General features: G+C 42.8%; 1 protein-coding gene across 1 annotated transcript; it reads left to right on the top strand.

Moving 5' to 3' along the window:
* Positions 1-2,033: 2,033 nt before the first annotated feature.
* Positions 2,034-5,693, top strand: RPL29 (ribosomal protein L29). The gene is made up of 4 exons (XM_083603604.1): positions 2,034-2,141; positions 2,907-2,952; positions 4,064-4,128; positions 5,484-5,693. Exons 2-4 carry the CDS (start codon positions 2,916-2,918, stop codon positions 5,580-5,582), a joined length of 201 nt encoding a protein of 66 aa, XP_083459730.1. The 5' UTR covers positions 2,034-2,141; positions 2,907-2,915; the 3' UTR covers positions 5,583-5,693.
* The last annotated feature ends 13,503 nt before the right edge of the window (positions 5,694-19,196 follow it).

Genomic DNA, 19,196 nt, shown 5'->3' with positions numbered 1-19,196 from the left:
ATCAAATAGTGCCCCCAGGTGAGAGAATACATGGACCTCAGGTTGGCACAATGAATATCACAGCTGAGGCAGGAAATAAAGCTGCATTTCACACATTCATTTTTTTTAAAGAAATATTTATTAAGATTTTACAAAAAAACAGATATACAAAAACACATAATAACAAAAACAAGAAAAAAATAAGAGTAAACACACACAAAAAAGATACAAAAAATTAAAAACAATTCTTTTTCATAATTTAAAACTCATTTGCTTGTTTCTTTGACTTCCTCACACATCCCCTTCTTGTATTCCCATTTAAATAATCAAATCAGCAAATCCTTACCCTCTTTCATTTATCTTATCTCTATAACTTAACATTTTATAACTCAGTATTTTCATCCATTATCAATTCATTTTTGCATATTCTTATTAACTTTGTTACTAATACCACTTATTTCCAATCCAACATCATTTTAGTTATTTTTTTTTTACCTATTTATACCCTTCTTCCATATTCTTAAAGCATTACAGCTGGAAACCACTTAATTTCTATCCAACATCATTCTAACATTCATTAATTTTGCAATATTTCTGTAAATAGTCTTTAAATTTCTTCCAATCTTCTTCCACCGCCTCTTCTCCCTGGTCCCGGATTCTGCCGGTCATTTCTGCCAATCCCATATAGTCCATCATCTTCATCTGCCATTCTTCCAAAGTGGGTAAATCTTGTGTCTTCCAATACTTTGCAATAAGTATTCTTGCTGCTGTTGTAGCGTACATAAAGAAAGTTCTGTCCTTCTTTGGCACCAATTGGCCAACAATGCCCAGAAGAAAGGCCTCTGGTTTCTTCAGGAAGGTATATTTAAATACCTTTTTCATTTCATTATAGATCATTTCCCAGAAAGCCTTAATTCTTGGGCACGTCCACCAAAGGTGAAAGAATGTACCTTCAGTTTCTTTACATTTCTAACATTTATTATCGGGCAAATGATATATTTTTGCAAGCTTGACTGGGGTTATGTACCACCTGTATATCATTTTCATAATATTCTCTCTTAAGGCATTACATGCCGTAAATTTCATACCTGTGGTCCACAACTGTTCCCAGTCAGCGAACATAATGTTATGTCCGACATCTTGTGCCCATTTAATCATAGCAGATTTCACCGTTGCATTTCACACATTCAAGCTTACCATTACAGACCCTGCATTATACCATACCGGTTCTAGTAATAACCGAGTATGCTGTTTAAACTGACAATCTTGCAGGACTATGCTGTTGAATGGTATTACAAGGAACACTGTAGGAAAGTCGAGTCTTTAATGAATTGAGCAACTCACTAGCATTACTGCTTAGGGTTACTGTGAAAATAAACACCACAATGCCACCACATTTGTGTACTCTGAGTTAATGAGAATGACTTCCTTTCAGACATAAATTTGCAATACAAAATACAACGTCAGGGAATGTTTTTCGAAACGTGCCAACATTTACAGTATCGGATAGCTTTCCTAAAACGCCAACTCGAGGAGCCAAATGCCTGTATGCCTTCCTGATCACAAGAAAAAGGTTACCGAAATGTATTTTAAAACGTTCAAATTGAAAATTAAAATAAAACACCATTATTAGACGGGGGAGGCAAAAATTTTAAAGGTGTGAGTTCAGAGCGAAACCTTCTCTGATTCTGAAAACATGGGAGATTGCGGTCGTGGGTTTGCCTCTGGTAAACCAGTTTCTGTCCACAGAAAGAAAGAAAAATGCTTTTTTCCGCCCTTGATCTGACGCTATAACGGGCTGCGGTGGATCTTATGATAGGCAACAATGCAATGATAAACCATAAGGAAAGAAACCTGCCCAGAGAAGCAACGAAGCTTTTTATCGGAACGCCCTGTTATCTCAAATCGGAACACACTCAACTCCGCGAAAATCCTGCCAAAGCTCGTCCACTCTTTATTTAAGAAAAGGAAATAAACAGCGGAAGGAACGGAAGGCGAGGATGTTCTCCTGCGGAACCATTTTAACGGAGGCTCGTGTTGCCAGTCGGAAACACAATAACGCAGCCCGTTCTGCGTCTATGACCGGGCTTTGTGGCTTCCCAGAGTGCCTTACGAGTGTCGCTTCTCTTCCGGTTTTGGTCTGAACTGTGGCGGAGCTTCAGGTGAGCTTTCCATCTCTCGATCCGGTTCCATCCTTCCCGAGGGATGCCCCAGAGCGGCGAATGGCCGGCGCAGGAGGGGTGGGACGCCTTCCTAAGAGGCCGTTTCGTGCTCTGTGCCCGAGGGATGGGAAGGAGATCAGCTTGGAGCGTCTGAAAGGTGGAGTGGGTGGATGGATGAAAGGGTGGGAAGAAAGGGTGGCTGAAGCGCGCCCGGTATCGCCCTTGGCACGGTCGGGGTCCTGCTTGGTTGTCCTGTGGGGTGTCTGGACCTTGTATCTTGGCAGGATATTGGATCCAGCATCCAAGTTTATATGAAGTTCGCTCCTGTGTAACAATCCCTATCACATGTGATATTGCGGCCACTAGAGATTATACTAATGCGTGGAGAAATATCAGCATTTTGTGCCGTGCGAGCTTCATCTTCTGCGGCTACAGACCCGTGACAGTGTGCATGTCTACACTGAGGTCAGCCAAACCTATTGGTGTGTTTTGGATGGCAGCTGTAGTCTCAATTAATTGCCAGGTATCTGTGGAGTCTGGTTGTCTTCATGACTTCCCAGGGACATTTAACTGCATGGATGCATAATGCTGAACTAGGTGGCCTTTTGGTCTGATTCAGCAAAGCAGATCTTAGAAAGGTGTTTAGGATGTTAGATGGATATTGGTTTTAAAGTTTTTCTACATAAACTTGTTCCTGAGGAGTTTGGGGCTTTCTGCTATTCTGTGTTTGAAAGGAACATTTCTGATTCTTCTTCTTTTTCACAGGTTTAAGCCATGGCCAAGTCCAAGAACCACACCACACACAACCAGTGTAAGTTCTCATGGAGGTCAGGGAGTGAATATTGGTCAGTAATTGTTTATCAAGGTATAGTTGGAGGCATGTAGTTAGCAACTCTGAGCATGCAGAAGAGTTTTAAGTAATGGTAACTGTAGTTGACCTCTTGAAACAACATATACGTTGATTAAACTTTCAGTATTTATAAGTGAGAGGATCCACATCCCTTTACTAACAATTCCAAATAACTGGGCGCTGAAATATAATTCATTGTTTTCGCTATCATGTTTTTCATTTGACTTGCATAGTGTGCCAGGAATAACTGGTCTGATCCAAAATATCTATAAGCAAACATTAATATACAGTGGTACCTCAGGTTAAGTACTTAATTCGTTCTGGAGGTCCGTTCCTAACCTGAAACTGTTCTTAACCTGAAACACCACTTTAGCTCATGGGGGCTGCCGCCACGCCGCCGCAGCACGATTTCTGTTCTCATCTTGAAGCAAAGTTCTTAACCCAAGGTACTATTTCTGGGTTAGCGGAGTCTGTAACCTGAAGTGTATGTAACCTGAAGTGTAGGTAACCTGAAGCGTATGTAACCCGAGGTACCACTGTACATGAAATCTAGATTCAAGTTTAATAAGACAGAATATCTGTATCCTATATTTAGTTTGCATTCTAACTGAAATTGTAGTGGGTAAACAGTCTCATATAGGGCACTCTTAAGTTTTGGCTGGTCCTGCTAGCCAAGCAATTGTTGTCTGCTCCTTTCCCCTCCCCCGTTGCCTTGATGGAGGTAAACACATCCCAAGGAATCCTCAGAACACCACTTTCTTTCAGGAAAGTCAGTCAGGGAGTCTGCCATCTTCAACTGATGGAGAAAAGCTGATCATGCAACAGCTTCATCCTTGCCATGGCGATTGTAAATGTCAATGCATGGCCCCAAAATTGCCCACATTTCTGGTGCTGATCATAGCATAGCCAGAATAATCCCCAGTTTAGCTCTTTCGGGGCTTCCAGATGGTCATGCTCCCTGGAGCCGATGGGAGTTGTAGCCCAAAATATCTGAAGGGCACCAAGGTGGCAAAGGGTGATGGACAATATCAACAGCCTTTATCCTTAATGTGAAAATGGTATCTCTTAACAGCTCGCAAGTGGCACAGAAATGGCATTAAGAAACCCAGATCAGATAGATATGAATCTCTGAAGGGGGTAAGTGCATTTTTCCTCATCTCATCAGCAACTGCTTTCACCCATTGCTAGCAGGCTTGTGGAGGCCTTGCATGCTAAGATTGCATGATCACAGAGAATGACATTAAGTGTCACTTTATTCGAAATACTAATTTATGTCATAATTTTGCTTGCTTAATTTATGATAGACTTGTTTAGTTTTTTATTGGTCCTTTTGTATGATTTTGCAGTTGTGGTATATTGTTTTTCTCTATTTTCATTACGATGTTCCTCACTGTAGAATTGAGAACACTGTAAATTCTGTAAATAGATAAATAAAGCCTGTGTCATATTCAGTGAATCTTGCAAAATGCAACCTGCACTTTGTACACTTGAGGCTCCATCTGCACTATACTTTTAAATTAGTATCATACCACTTTGAATAGTCATGTTTTCCCCCAAAGACTCCTGGGAAATGTGGTTTCCTAAGTGCTAAGAGTTGCTGGGAGACACCTGTTCACCTCACAGAGCTACAGATCTCAGAGTGGCTTAACAATCAATACCTCTTCCCAGGAATCTTTGGGGAAAGCCATGACTACATAAAGTGGTATGGTGATTGCTTTAAATGTATAGTGCAGAGAGGGTCTGAGTTTGAATATTACTGGTGTTTTGTTATATCCTTTTTCTTATTTGGCCATTGTTGAGGAACCTCTTACTACAAGTTGGCTTTAAAATTCTTATTTGGATAGAAATGAGTGATACAGAATAGTCTCTTGGTGCAATGGAAAAGGGGTCTTCTCACAGTGAAAGAACCAGTCTGATAACACTCCTGTTTCGTCTGTTTCTTCATTGCTCACCAATGTTCAAATCAAATTTTATTAAACGGTCACAGACCAGTTTAAGCTCACCAATGTTGGAAACTAACCTGCTTGGCAGTTTTTAGAACCTGGAACAGTGCTTTTCTAATGTCTCTCTTGAAGCAAGTATTGTCTGGAGATTGTGAACATATGCCTATATAGGAGATATGTTCTTATTTGCCCTTCTTGCTAGATGGGCTGCTCACCTACATTTTGTTTGGAACTTATCTTTTTGTTTGCCAGCTATTATCAATAGCCACTTAAATTATGGCCATAACCATGGTTCTTTATGTGGTTGACCACAGTACCATAACATGATGTCAGAGACAGAGATGCATAAGACTACTGGAAAAGCCGGCAGGTTTGAGCCAGACAGAGCAGGTTGGTGAGCCTGACGAGGCCAAAGGGCTGCTTTATTGAAGAACAGGACTGTACAATAGTATTATACCTCCGTCAGTTGTCCCACCGTAAATACTAGGACTTGTACCCAGCTATATGAGTTGCTAAACAAATTATATATCCCGCCCCCCCGTTTTCTAGGTTGATCCCAAGTTCCTGCGGAACATGCGTTTTGCAAAGAAACACAACAAGAAAGGGCTGAAGAAAATGCGGGCCAACAACGCGAAGAATGCCAAGTAACCAGCTTGCCTCCAGATGGCAAAAGGGACTGACTTGCTTGGCAGTTGACTAGCAGTTGTTTTCATCTTTTCACTCAAGGAGTTTTGTATAAATAAAATTGAGTGTAATGTGTGGATGTCGTGCTTTCTGTTTTGACCCTGCAAGATATTATACCTTCTGAAGGTGATTTTATTCCTTCGGGGGGGAAGTGTCCCACTTTATTTTCCCTTATTAAATTGGGAAATTGGAGGGGGTGGGGTGGGTGGGGCAAAACAGAGGGAAGGAGAAAACCTCAGGTAGTGCAGGACCTAGCCTTAGCACAAAGGGTTGCATGCTGCCAGGAGACTGGGGAAGTGGAAATCCTGAGCCCTACAAAACCATTGGGATAGGGGAGCCCAGTTACACAGATGGTAGTGAAAGAATTTACATAGTTTCTTGGGACCTTGTGCAGTTGGTGGGAAGAGATAGGAGTGATGAATTTCACATGGCAACAACGTCCTAAAGGGTAGCTGTATCAGTGTGCTACAGCAAAAACAATGTAGCACCTTAAAAGCTGAAGCTCTTGTATAATTGACTTCATCTGATTCATGAACTGTTACAACTCCGTTGACAGTTATGTACATGTATCACATATAAAAGCATACAGAGAGGGAGGCCAAGAAATGAGAGAATGCAGAAAGGACAAACGTACTCTCAACAAGTGCCAGCTAAGCTTTATTATAGCTCAGTGCATTTCAGAACATTTCATGATGCTACGAAGGCAACACCAGGCTGCTTGTGTGTCCAAACTGCTTCAGCTCCTATATAGCACTTGGGATTTTATTTTTTCATATATGTTTATAATTTTCATTTATTACAAACATTTCAACAACAAAATATTAAACAATTATCAGATATCAAACTTCTACTTCCCTTCCCATCTTTCAGCAGTTCCAAAAATTTACCCTCTTTTTTCTTTTGCATAATTAAATTAACTATTCTTTTCCTCATGTATTTTGTATATTTTTGGTACTTGGAATTTTAAGGTGGTGCCTGAAAAAGGAAGCTTTGTCATGGAATAGACTGACAAAAATTGTTGCTGCTTTTTGAGAACACATTTGTCCCTTTTCTATTTTTATTGAAAATGTAAACAGTTGGACCAAAACGGCTATAGTGTGACAATTATATATGAAATTTAGAAGTACACAAGGTAAGTGCAGTGACCATACATGATGTTGTGAATGTCATCATTCATTTAAGCTTCATGTGGATTTGTCAATTTGTACTTCTAGCATTTTATACCCTTTTGGCCTGCAGGTAACAATTTGGTTTTACACCTTGTATGCACAGTGTCTAGTGCCCACAAGTTACTAAAGCAACTATTGAGCCTACAGAATTAATTTCCAGTATGAGATCCCCTTGCTACTGTTCAATACGGAAGAATATACCAACAATAAGTTGAGTAAACATTTGAATAGAATAGCCTCTATTCCCTAGAGACATGGATGAGCTATAAGCAGGGTGTGTGTTGCTATAATGCCATTTGTCCAGAAGGTGGTGCCTTCAGCATATGAGCAATGCCATCCAGCCTAAAATGGGAATATGAGAATTTCTGATGGAAAGTATTGACAACTAAGTATGAACTACCTTTTATGTCTGAAATACAATAAAGAAGGTTTGATTACTTGTAGCATGTAATCTAAGGCAGGCTTGGTTCCCAGGCTTGATTCAGGAATAAATGGGGCTTTCCTCAGTCCACTCCTGAAAATCTGCAGTTTGAAGGTCTAGGTGGGAACAAAGGAATATATTGAAGGGGAGTTTAGCAGAAAGCAGCCCACTCCCTAACATAAACAGAGGAGCTATTTAGGGACAAAGCTGTATAATACTGCTTTTCATTTCTTTCTGTCGTTTGTACGCCACATTTCCATAGTTAAACCAATGCTCAAGGCAGCTAACAAGATGAAAAGATTTACGGTACACAATTACAGAAGTAGTCATAATAAAGCACATCAAAAAGTACACTACAAAATCCATATTTCCATATGTCATGATAAGAGCTGAAAAATAAAGGTCTAAAAAATAAATATCAGTGACAGCAACAAATGCCCCTAAACAATACCTCAGCCCTATAGATCCTATCTGCCCCTGAAGTGACTATACATAGTAATCACTGCTTTATGGGATCTTCAGATACCATGTTGACTCCTAATAATCTTAGGACAAAGCCCAAGTTTCACCCTTTAGCTCAGGGGTCAGCAAACTTTTTCAGCAGGAGGCAGGTCCACTGTCCCTCAGACCTTGTGCAGGGCCAGACTATATTTTGGAAAGAAAAAAAATGAACAAATTCCTATGCCCCACAAATAACCCAGAGATGCATTTTAAATAAAAGCACACATTCTACTCATGTAAAAACACGTTGATTCCCGGACTGTCCACAGGCTGGATTTAGAAGGCGATTGGGCCAGATCTGGCCCCCGGCCTTAGGTTGCCTACCCATGCTTTAGCTGAATGACAGGGAATTCTAGGGTTCTAGAATTCTATACTTTTAAGGGATGTCCCACTCCTGTGACAAAAATAAACTTACGTACATGTGACCACTTCATTGTTCTCAACTGAGCTTTGAGATAGCTGGCTTAATTCAGATGTAATGCTGTGATCTGGAATTACCGTATATTGAAGATTGTTAATTTACGGCCCTCCAGATGAAGGCGAGTTGCAACACCATCATCTGTGATCATTGGCCTGCATTACAAGAATGTGCCTCAAGCTTTAAACTTTCTCCTGCCCTTGTGTCACAAAAGGACCAGAGACTGTGGAACCTACAGCCCTCCAGATGTTAGTGGGTCAGCTCCTTTTGGTGCCAGCCAGCATGGCCAATGGTTAGGGATGATGGGAGTTGGAGTAACAGCATCTGCAGGGGCAGTTTCCCCATCCATAACATAACCCCTAATCATGATGAATAGCACCTAGGCTGATACTTTTCTATCATTTAATTACTAATTATTTTTTATTATTTGCAAACTATATGCATTATGTGGTAGCTGTCTTTGTGCTATAAATTGCTCAGCTAGTACTCTCTTATTACACTAAATAGTAACATATTAAGCTGTACATTTCAAATCCTGTGTTTTCTGCTCTGCTTTCTCTTACTGTATATTCTTCATTTGTACATGTGCTGGGCCATTTTTAAATTCTGTGATTTAAAAAATAGGTAGGTAAAGGTAAAGGGACCCCTGACCTTTAGGTCCAGTCGTGGCCGACTCTGGGGTTGCAGCGCTCATCTCGCTTTATTGGCCGAGGGAGCCGGCGTACAGCTTCTGGGTCATGTGGCTAGCATGACTAAGCCGCTTCTGGCGAACCAGAGCAGCACACGGAAACGCCGTTTACCTTCCCGCTGGAGTGGTACCCATTTATCTACTTGCACTTTGACGTGTTTTCGAACTGCTAGGTTGGCAGGAGCAGGGACCGACCAACAGGAGCTCACCCCATTGTGGAGATTCGAACTGCCAACCTTCTGATCGGCAAGTCCTAGGCTCTGTGGTTTAACCCACAGCGCCACCCGTGTCCCACAAAAAAAAAAAAAGATGGCATGGGTAATAAAATGGTGATGGAGTTTGCTAGAATTCCATTCAAGCTGGAGACGGAGAACCCAGCTGTTAACAAGCTAACTACACATATAGGCTCAATCCTCCTTTCCCCCTCCAATCAGTTGAATATTTTCTAAGTTCTTGAAACTTTAACGGTGACACTGAATAGCATTTTTGGAAGTGAGTGCCAGTAGAGGACTCAAATGGGTTTGTGTCCCTGCTTCCATTTGCAATTGAGAAACTGCCTTTATTGGAAGGCTTTTGTCATCACTGACCTTCAGCTCTGTCCTGCCGTGCAAGACTTTCCCAAATATGGTCTCAACAGCTTCCAGCTCAAAATAGCCTCGTGTGACACAATGCAACATGGAATAATGCACTCTAAAGCCAGAGCTTCATTGTGTGAAAAGAGGAGGCGGCTTGCTAGCTTTGGCAATCCAAAGGGATCAGGTTGCCCTCTGCCCACTTGTCATTCTGGACACTTTTGACTCGTAGAATAACCTTGGCATGAGAACATCATCTAAATCCCTTTGAGCCAAAAGATGTCATGCTGTTTTTTTAATATTTTATTGGTTTTAACAGAAACAATAAAACAGGTAACACAGGAGCAGTGATTGAAGATGCAACATGGACAGCAAAAACATGACCTGCAGTCACAATGCAGCAAGATATCAGTCATTTTTATAGAGAAACACTGAAAGGTTTGAGTTGCACTTGACCTATGAATAAAACTTACAAACGGAAGCCAAATGTTATCAAATTCGTTGTGCTTTGCCATGTCTTCTATTATTCTGGGATGATAAGTTAGATGTTCTGAAAGAGCAATATTACATACTCTTTGCTACCAGCTTTCAGCGACTTCCAGACATGTGACGGCCAGGAGTAGGGAAACTACACCTTGCTACTCTGGTGTACAATTATTTAACTGCAGCAATACTGAATGGAAATGTATGCATGCTTCTCCACTATTACACTGCAAACAGAGCATCCAGTCAATCAACAGAAAAACTCAGTGTGATCAAGCTTTCAATTGCAGCCGTGTCCTGTAGAATGATAGGTCTTGGCAGTGACTTCTATATAGCCCAACTCCACCTTCCATCCAAGTGTTAACTGTTATCCACATGCGGTACCCATCCTTGTGTGGGTCAGTGAAGATAGAGAGCCACTTCTTGTGCCAGATGCTAGCAGCAGAACAAACAGTGGCATATGAGGCTATTCAGAGAAGGATTCGTCACTACAGTAGTTTATGTTTGGCAAGAGGAGGTTCTTGCTGATGTTCAGTCCACCCTCAGGGGCTACCCTGTTCGTGTTGCAGCTGACCTGGTTCCCTTGCAGTCTCTTCAGAGCTGTAGCCAGAGATCTTGACCTACTGTACTTACTGATCGAACACTTCTGTAGGCATGCTAAGGAGGTCACAACTTTCTCTCGATACTGAAAGGAAGGGAGGGAGAAGACACAAGCAGAGCCTTAGATACTTCCACTGCAGCAGTTTTAAAACACAGTCTTGATTCAGAGCCATAAAGCTACTATATCAGTTCACCCAACCTAGATACTAATGTGATCATGAAGAGTTCTCCAGGACTGCCCCCTCTCACAGAAGTAGAGAAGAAATACCAGCATTGTTATTATTTTTATATCCTCTAAATTGTATTTTATAGCATGTGACTGTATGCAGCTGAACAACTGGCTACAACTGAGGCTACTTTAATAAAAGAAAAGCAGGCTTTTGACAGATATTATCAGTGGGGCAGCTTTAAATCTGGTTCAATGGCAATCTTATACCTTCTCTACTCTTTCTTAATGTTCTCACAAGCACATCTTTTAAACTGAATGCTTCATCTTGGCATCGGTCCACTTTGCTAAGGAAAGAAATACAATAAACTTCCTTGAAGTTATCCTGCTTCTCGATGGCAATTTGGCTAGAATGCTACTAATCCAGCCAGGAGGTCAGATAAGCAGCGTTAAAGCAATCTCAATTAGTTTAGTGTTCTTGTGAGCCATTTTTAGCATTATTCATAAAAGAGGCATGTAAATAAACTTGATTATGATTCTGTTTTAACAGGCTGGACCATCTGAGGCCTACTAGAAATGCATTCACATTTCAAATTTGCAAGTCATGCCGTCAGATATTATCTCTGTTCTACAGCTTGAAAGGGGCGGTACCTCTGGTGGGGGACATATTGTGCTCCTTCTGGGGTAGTTTGCACTCCAGGGAGGTCACTTCGGTGCTGCTATCCCTTTCGAAAAGGCTAAGAAGTACACCCCACACAAATCCAGAGTGGAGTCCCTAAGATGGTTGGATGGTGCCTTGTATGCCCTCCTTTCAGCAACTCCTGCGGCCCAGCTGGTGCCAAACGTATTGCTCTGTTTTTCTTTGGACCATGTCAGTGAGGCCCGGAGGGAGTTCTTGTCATCTGGGCAGCCCAGGACCTCCATACACACTGCTCAGACTTGCACCCTGGGGAGGTCACCGGTGTTGCTAGCGCAACAGTTTGACTTCATCCCTGGAGGCACACTCCAATGTCTCTTGAGACAGACGGATACCAGCAGCAACAACAACTAGGAAAAGCAGGGCGTGAGCTATTAACTGACTTGGTGAATATAATCAGTGCCATAATCCAGAACATTTTGCCTTTAAGCCAATCACAATGAGGTCATATTATTCTTCCTACATAAACGACAAAGCACCCATGCTTAATTTGCAACACTGCAAGGTAGACTAGAGATTTACCTGCTTATTCAGACATATGTAAATGACTGGATTGTATACGGTGCCTGTTTTAGCCATATACATAGGGATGCTCTGGATTTGGGGACCCATGATCACATCTGGATTCACCACTCTGGTCAGGGCAAAGGCAGCATAAGGCACCCAGCTGAGAAGAAAGGCCAGGATCATAATGACAACCGTCTTGGTCACCTGAGTCTCAGCCCGCTGAGTCGAATTGCTCTGGGCTATGCCACTTTTTGCCACCTAAGAAGAGAGAGAATGAAATGCAATGCATTGTTATAAGATTGGGGGCTGGTAGCAGAAGGAACTGCTGAAATGGTCAGATAAAGATTTAGGGCTACAGTTTAGGCTACAGGGTGATTTCTTCTTTTCATCTTCGGCGTTTTAAGACTTTGTGGACTCTCCCAGTGGCTCACAGAAATGAATACACTGCTTTCTCTGCTTTTTGCAGCAGTTTAAATGCTTCAACTAAAACAACGGCAGCCATCCATGGATGCAAACGAGTCAAAGAGGAGGGACTCCAGAGACAACAATAAAGGATGGAAAGCGGTGGCAGCTGCTAAACAATGCCTGTGCTAAGTATTCCCAGCATGCCCTGAAATAATGTGCCTATAAATAGCTGCAAGTCATATTAGTGCAAAGGACATGCCTCCTTCAAATGCCTTAAGGTCAGACAGTTGTTACTGGAGCCTAAGTATGTATTGTCTCCCCAAGACTGCACGATCGGTTGTTGCTCTTTCTTTCTTTTTCTTTTGCCATTTCACACCCACCCACACGCACCTTTTCAAGTTAAACATAAGTTGAAACATCATGGAATTTTGCCTAGATTTCTTCAGTGCTGGCCTGATCCTAAAATCTGTGGCTCAGTGACAGAGCTCCTGCCTTCCATAGAGAAGGCCCCTGATTCAATCCCCAGCAGCTCCAGGAAGGGCTAAGAAAGACCCCACTTGAAATCAATGAGTTGCTGCCATCACTGTAGACAATACTGAGCTAGATGATACCAATGACCTGACTCAGAGTAAAGCAGCTTCCTCTGTTCCTAATCTGATCCAGAGCTCAGATACATAAAGGGACTGCTGTGCAAGGAGGTTCTGTCTCCATTCATATCGGTGGAAGACTCAGCTCCAGGCTCACAATTTGTGCCGGATTTACGTATAAGCTAAACAAGCTATAGCTCAGGGCTCCACTCTCTTGGGGGCCCCCAAAAAAATTAAAGGAAAAAAATGTGTTTGCATTATTAAGTTTGTTATGAATAAAAATCATTTCAAGTTAGAGCTTAATAATTATTTCACTATTAATACAGTGGTACCTCAGGTTACATACGCTTCAGGTTAAGAACAATTTCAGGTTAAGAATGGACCTCCGGAATGAATTAAGTACTTAACCTGAGGTACCACTGTATACTTCTTCTTAATTGTATTTCACTATTAATATACTTCTTCTTAATTGTATTTCAGTTCAGCAATTACTTTGATAAAATACATATTTTGTTACGTGCAAATGGCTTTAGATACCTATTAGGTCCATAAATTGCCATATAGCATATATTCAACACAAAAAACAGCAACAATTTGTTGTTGGCAAAGGACAGCTGGACATATAAAGGGCCCCATTACCTTCAGTAGCTTAGAGCCTCATCAAACCTAAATCCGGCCCTGCTCACAAACCTTTTGCACTCATTGAAATATCTCTCCATTTAAATGCATGGGAAGGCTTTGCAAGGTTTTCTCTCTGTGTGTGTACTTTGAAAGGAAGAAGGCTGCCTGGGAGGGAATGCAGCCCTCAGATTGAAAAAATGTTCCTCACCCTCCATTTAAAAACTCAGGGCTGGATTAAACTGAGCTGTCCTGCAACTGGAAGCCAGAGCAAGGTCTCCCAATACCATGATGGGACTTCCCCCACCTCTTCCCCAAAATCCACTTTGGACAGGGAGAACCAGCATAAAGGAAGGCTAGATTATTCCATTTGGGAAGCAGAAATGCTTGTACTAATGGAACAATCAGAAGAAAACCTGTCTATGGAGCCTTCATCCTGATTTGTTAGCACAAAGTTTTCGGGGTGTTAGACAGCATCAGCTACTTACTGAGCCTTCATCCCCATTTACTTGCAGGAGGTTAGATGGTATTACGTCAAACAAAAGTTATCCCACTCTTTGCAGTGCATTTTCCCATCGCTTGCCTTATTGCAACCAGTTTTGGGAGGGAGTGGGTTTGTTGGGCCAGAGCTCCAAATCAACTTTATTTGCACAACTCAAATTTGCCAGTATGTGACCGAACCTCACTTGAAAGTAGCAAGGGCCTGCAAGCGTCCTGAGTATGGTACAAAGCAGAAATTCTCGTTTTCTTCTAGGCCTCAGGCTACCCAACTGTGGAAATCAGTTGCAAGAGCCCTTTTGGAACATGCATTCCAGACCCTTAGCAGAACTAGTGAACGATTTCCTCTGCTATGTGGAAGCAGGGCGGGTGACTCACCTGTTTGAGGACGTAAATGAGCTTGCCGTAGGACCAGAGGATAAGGGCCAAAGGAAGCAGGAAGCACCACACGAAGAGAGACAAGTGGTAACTGCGGCTGTTCCAGTCTTCTCTGTGCCAGGCCAGAGCGCAGTTTGAGGCAATGCCTTCCACATCGTAGCTACTCCAACCAAAAAGCGGTGGCAGAGTCCACATGATACACCAGAGCCAGGTAAACAGGAGCGCCAGGAGCGCATGCTTCTTCCCAAACTGGATGCCTTTGAATGGCCTGCAAACCACCAGGTACCTCTCCACAGCACACACCACAACAGACCAAAGGGCCACCAACCCTACAGCAGGAAGAGGAAGGATTAATGCATGCTGTTCTCAGGGGGGAAAGCTTCTCCAGAAACCTGGCTAGGATGCTGCCATAATGGTGGCAAAAGATGAAAGTGGCTGCAGGATGCTTTGCCAACCCTTTTCCCAGCACGTTCCCTCGCTGGCCGTGTAAGCATCCACTCAGGTCACATCCACACAGGCTGCTGCAGAGGGAGGGGGCAGCCAGGTACACTTGCCCCCAGTCTCAGAGAGCTAAGCAGGCTAGGGGGACCTTGCCAGGGGCCTTCCAGACTCTCAGCCCATGCCTCAGACAAGCTCTGCATGGGCCTGCATCCATGCCATACATTTAAAGCACAGGATTCCCCAAAGAATCCTGGGAACAGTAGTCTACCCCTCAGAGAGCTACAGTTTCCAGCACCCTTGACAAACTACAGTTCTCAGGTTTCTTTGGGGGATGCCACATGCTTTCATTGGACTTTGTGTGCATGGTGTATGGTGTGGGTGTGACCCTGGTATAGGAAATTAATGTTTATTTAGGTCAGGTTCTTGCCTCACTGGACTCAGGAAAATTAAGTGTAAGAGGTAATGACTTTTTCCAAGCCCTCCTGACTGGTCCACAGGGACCCTTTACTATTATTCTTGTTGTCATTCGTATAGAACTTTCAGGGTTCAAATCACTTCACAAGTACCATTTCACTAATATTTCACTTCCTTATTAGGCAGGCTGAGGGGAAATACCAAGAAAGGGCCTTCCCTTCCACCACCCTCAGAAGTTGGGGGAGGTGTCCTGGGGGGGGGCATTCTTTGTGGCAGCCCCTACATTGTGGGATTTGCTTCCCACAGAGGTGCATCTGGCACGTATACTATACAGCTTTCAGCAAATGCTGAAGATACATTTCTTTACTCCGGCCTTTGACACCTGAAATACATGTTTTCAGGATCCACCCTGTTCCTGCAACTGCAATTTGTTTTAACTGTTTTTAATACTGAATTTTAAATTGTTGCAACCCATCCTCTGCTGGTTAAGGGCAGGTAATAAAAAACAATAATAGAACTACTACTGGTGGTAGTGGTGGTGGTGGTGATGATGCAGACAAAGGGCCTAGACTGAGGCCGAGAAACAAGTTGCTCGCTCAAAACCACCTAATAAGCTCACCATGGAGATGAAATGTGGACCCAGCTGTCCGCATGTACCCTATTTTACAGTGGACAGGCCTTTATGCAAAGGCATCCTCTGTTCAAAGGGCTGTCCAGGACAAGTCCAGTTTAAAGAGACCTTGAAGTTGACCATCAACAGTTAGTCCCCAGACAGTCAAATGAGCAATCACACAGGTCACCTGATCAAAGTCGACCCCAATACAGTAAGATGTAATTCTATAAAGTATTGTAATTATTTCTAAATTAGTATATATGCAACTTTTATGCAAATCTGTGCTCTGTGTTGGTCCCTTTTTTTGTTGAAACATTTGCTGTTTCTTGGTGATGCATAAGAAGCAACCCTAACCATACTAAGTACAGTGGTACCTCGGGTTACTTACGCTTCAGGTTACATACTCTTCAGGTTACAGACTCCGCTAACCCAGAAATAGTACCTCGGGTTAAGAACTTTGCTTCAGGATGAGAACAGAAATCGTGCTCTGGCAGCGCTGCGGCAGTGGGAGGCCCCATTAGCTAAAGTGGTGCTTCAGGTTAAGAACAGTTTCAGGTTAAGAACAGACCTCCGGAACGAATTAAGTACTTAACCTGAGGTACCACTGTATCATGCTTCATAAACCTGAATGAGAAAACCACATTAGGTGGTCTTTTCTGGAGTGTCTGTAATGGTTGTAAAGCTAGCAACAGGGAGGTCTCTTGGTCTTTCAAGTTTCAGCTGCGCCCTGTGCAAGGCCAAAATTCACCCCTCTCACACCTCTCGCCTTCTATTCGGCATGTGCACTACGTCATAGCTGTGACACCCTGCGGCACACACACACACACACACACACAGCTCAGCATCCAGTGCAGGGAAACCTGTCATGCTGCCCTAAATCTGCCTCTGCTAGCAGCTTGTCCAGAATAAGAAGAAGGTGTAAAATTCTAGGCCTCCCCACAAGAGAAACCACAGGAATTTGAAGAATATGTGGGTGGGTGGTTTGCTTGCTTGGTTGCTGTTGAATGATCACTGGGCCTGGGGTTTCCCACCCAGTTGGTGGGACTCCCTCCTGTTTTCCATCTCACACCACAGCAAGAGGACATTTTACTTCTGAGCTAGCATTCATCCACATACTAGCAGGCATGTCCAGGAGGTGGCTGCAGAAAGGAAGGAGATGGGTGCTGTGAGCTTCCCACCTTTCCATCTATGTGATAACTAACTTAAAACTCTCCAGGCAACCGTCCAAATTTTCACTCCAGTAGTAGATGAAGCTTATATATTGAATTCCCTGAAGATTCACAAATATGCTTCAGATGTGGGTTTCCAGTTCAGATACCTTCCCTTAATATATGATATGCAGTTCAGGTACTGAGTTACATTTTCACTAGACTGTAGTGACTAGAGCCTAACAAAATGTTTACTTACATACTGAAAATTCCTTAAATTCCACTTACATACTGAGAATTCCTCAAATTGGAAATTGGAAAGGTCAACATTAATATTTTTTTTAACCATCTGAAACGTCAAATTGGAACAAGCCCCAAACTGATTGCCACCATCAATTTATTCAAGGAGAAAACCCCAAGCAATTATTATCTCCATTCTGACTTAATATTTGTTTCTTCACTATAGTTGTGCTCACATTATCCTATGTCTGACAGTGATTTCCCACAGATTTCTATCTGCGCATGGAACATGGGTTGTATAAATGCATGTATAGACTACTATGTATGCAGCAGAACTTCCATTAGCAATGACACACATAAATCTAGATAGGTGGGTAGGTGGGAATCACTTACCAAACAGAGCAACGGAGAAGCCCTGGAAGATGCAGAAAGACTTGTTTTCAAAGTAATATCCATGCAGATTAGCATCCGTCGTGGGGCAAAGTCCAATGACTATACTGCCCATGTCTGCAACCGACAAGTTCACCACAGCGTAATTAATAGGAACCCTGAGAAATTTGTGCTTTATGGTTAGTAGAATGATGGTTCCGTTGAACCAAATACCCAGAAGCATGCCAAGGATCATAAGCACCCCAAGACCAAACTTGTATTTCCTTTCCCTGACCTGATCCAAGCAGGTGATGGCGTTACACGTCACATTCGGTCCAAGGGATGTTGAAGCATTGGAGGAAAACAGAGAATGATTCATCTTTCCATTTTGTTTTCAAGAAGTGATCCCTGTGCAAAGGATAATGAGCTCTCGTAATTCTCCTATTATGTCTCTCACAAAAGACACTCTCTGAAAGATGCAATCATACATTATCCCTTTTGGGTTTGAATCCATTCTTGTTTTTACGCCTGGGGAATGGATATATAGCATGTTTGAAGGCCCTGGGCCCAAACTATTAGAAAAACACATCTCTTGGAAACCACTTAATTGTGTATCTGTTGTGCCTCTCTGCAGTGTAGCACTCATCTTTAGTGCTTGTTGTCATTTCAGATCTAGAGAAATGATAAATAATTGTGAGTTGCTTTGAAGCCCATGAGAATGGTAGTTATGCAGGCTGCTCTAGGTCTGGGAAATGGGTAGGAGAACCTATCAGTCTTTTATGTCTGTCATCTTTTTCTCCAGAATACCAGCTCTTGCTCTTGTTAATATGCTATGCTTTGGAAGTGATAGTGACAGACAAACAACCCTGAAATATAGATGTTAAGATCATATGTAACTAAACACAAATATATGACACTCTGGAGAGTAGCAGTGCTGGGAAGTGTGAACTGAGTCTTTCATCTCCACTCTGCCACCAGAGTCCCATTCACAGGAATGGCACTGGGGGGGGGATGTCATTGGGCACTTGCCCCTGAAGCGGGCCCATTGCCATTCTCTGCATCCCCCTGCTGCTCCAACCCCTTACAGTTGCTGCCTGCTCACCTGCCCTCTGAGCATGCAATAAATGACAAGGGCGAGGCGATGGAGCAGCAACTCCCTCTGGGCAATTTTGCAGATTGAAGCCGGAAGAAGAGTGCAAGCAAGTGGGCAGGAGGAGCACGTGGCAGAGGAGGACAAGCCCACCAAGGACCCCTTGGCTCAGGGGCTCCTCAAAACCTAAGAGTCGAAACAATCCACAGATCAGTATCTTTTAAGCATCTGAAGAAATACTCTCTGCTCTAATAAATAAAGGTCTTCCGGTGTTACATTTCTGAAAGTATGTTAATAGCCAGCTTGGGTGCAGAAGCTAAGAGCAGGTGAAACATTGGGCATCCCAAGTATCTCAGATCATGCAGTCCATTTCACCAGGCTGCAGAACAGAAGGCACAGCAGGGAAGGCGGCCTATCCAGCCAGTTCCGCTGAGAAACCAGCTGCCTTTGACGGATAGTCAATCACTCTGACTGAACACTTCCATCCCAGCTGCTCTTTTTAGAGCTATAACTTTGGTCCTTGAGATTGCTTCCCCCCGCCCCCCATCTTCCTTC

The sequence above is a fragment of the Podarcis filfolensis genome (assembly GCF_964270895.1).
Source record: "Podarcis filfolensis genome assembly, chromosome: 2".
Classification (NCBI taxonomy): domain Eukaryota; kingdom Metazoa; phylum Chordata; class Lepidosauria; order Squamata; family Lacertidae; genus Podarcis; species Podarcis filfolensis.
This window is presented reverse-complemented; position numbering and strand designations above follow the sequence as displayed.

Bases quoted from the DNA above. Each gene is read 5' to 3' on its own strand.
- RPL29 (XM_083603604.1), top strand. From the start codon at position 2,916: ATGGCCAAGTCCAAGAACCACACCACACACAACCAGT. The intron at 2,953-4,063 runs GTAAGTTCTCAT...ATCTCTTAACAG, and splicing joins CCACACCACACACAACCAGT to CTCGCAAGTGGCACAGAAAT. The intron at 4,129-5,483 runs GTAAGTGCATTT...CCCGTTTTCTAG, and splicing joins GATATGAATCTCTGAAGGGG to GTTGATCCCAAGTTCCTGCG.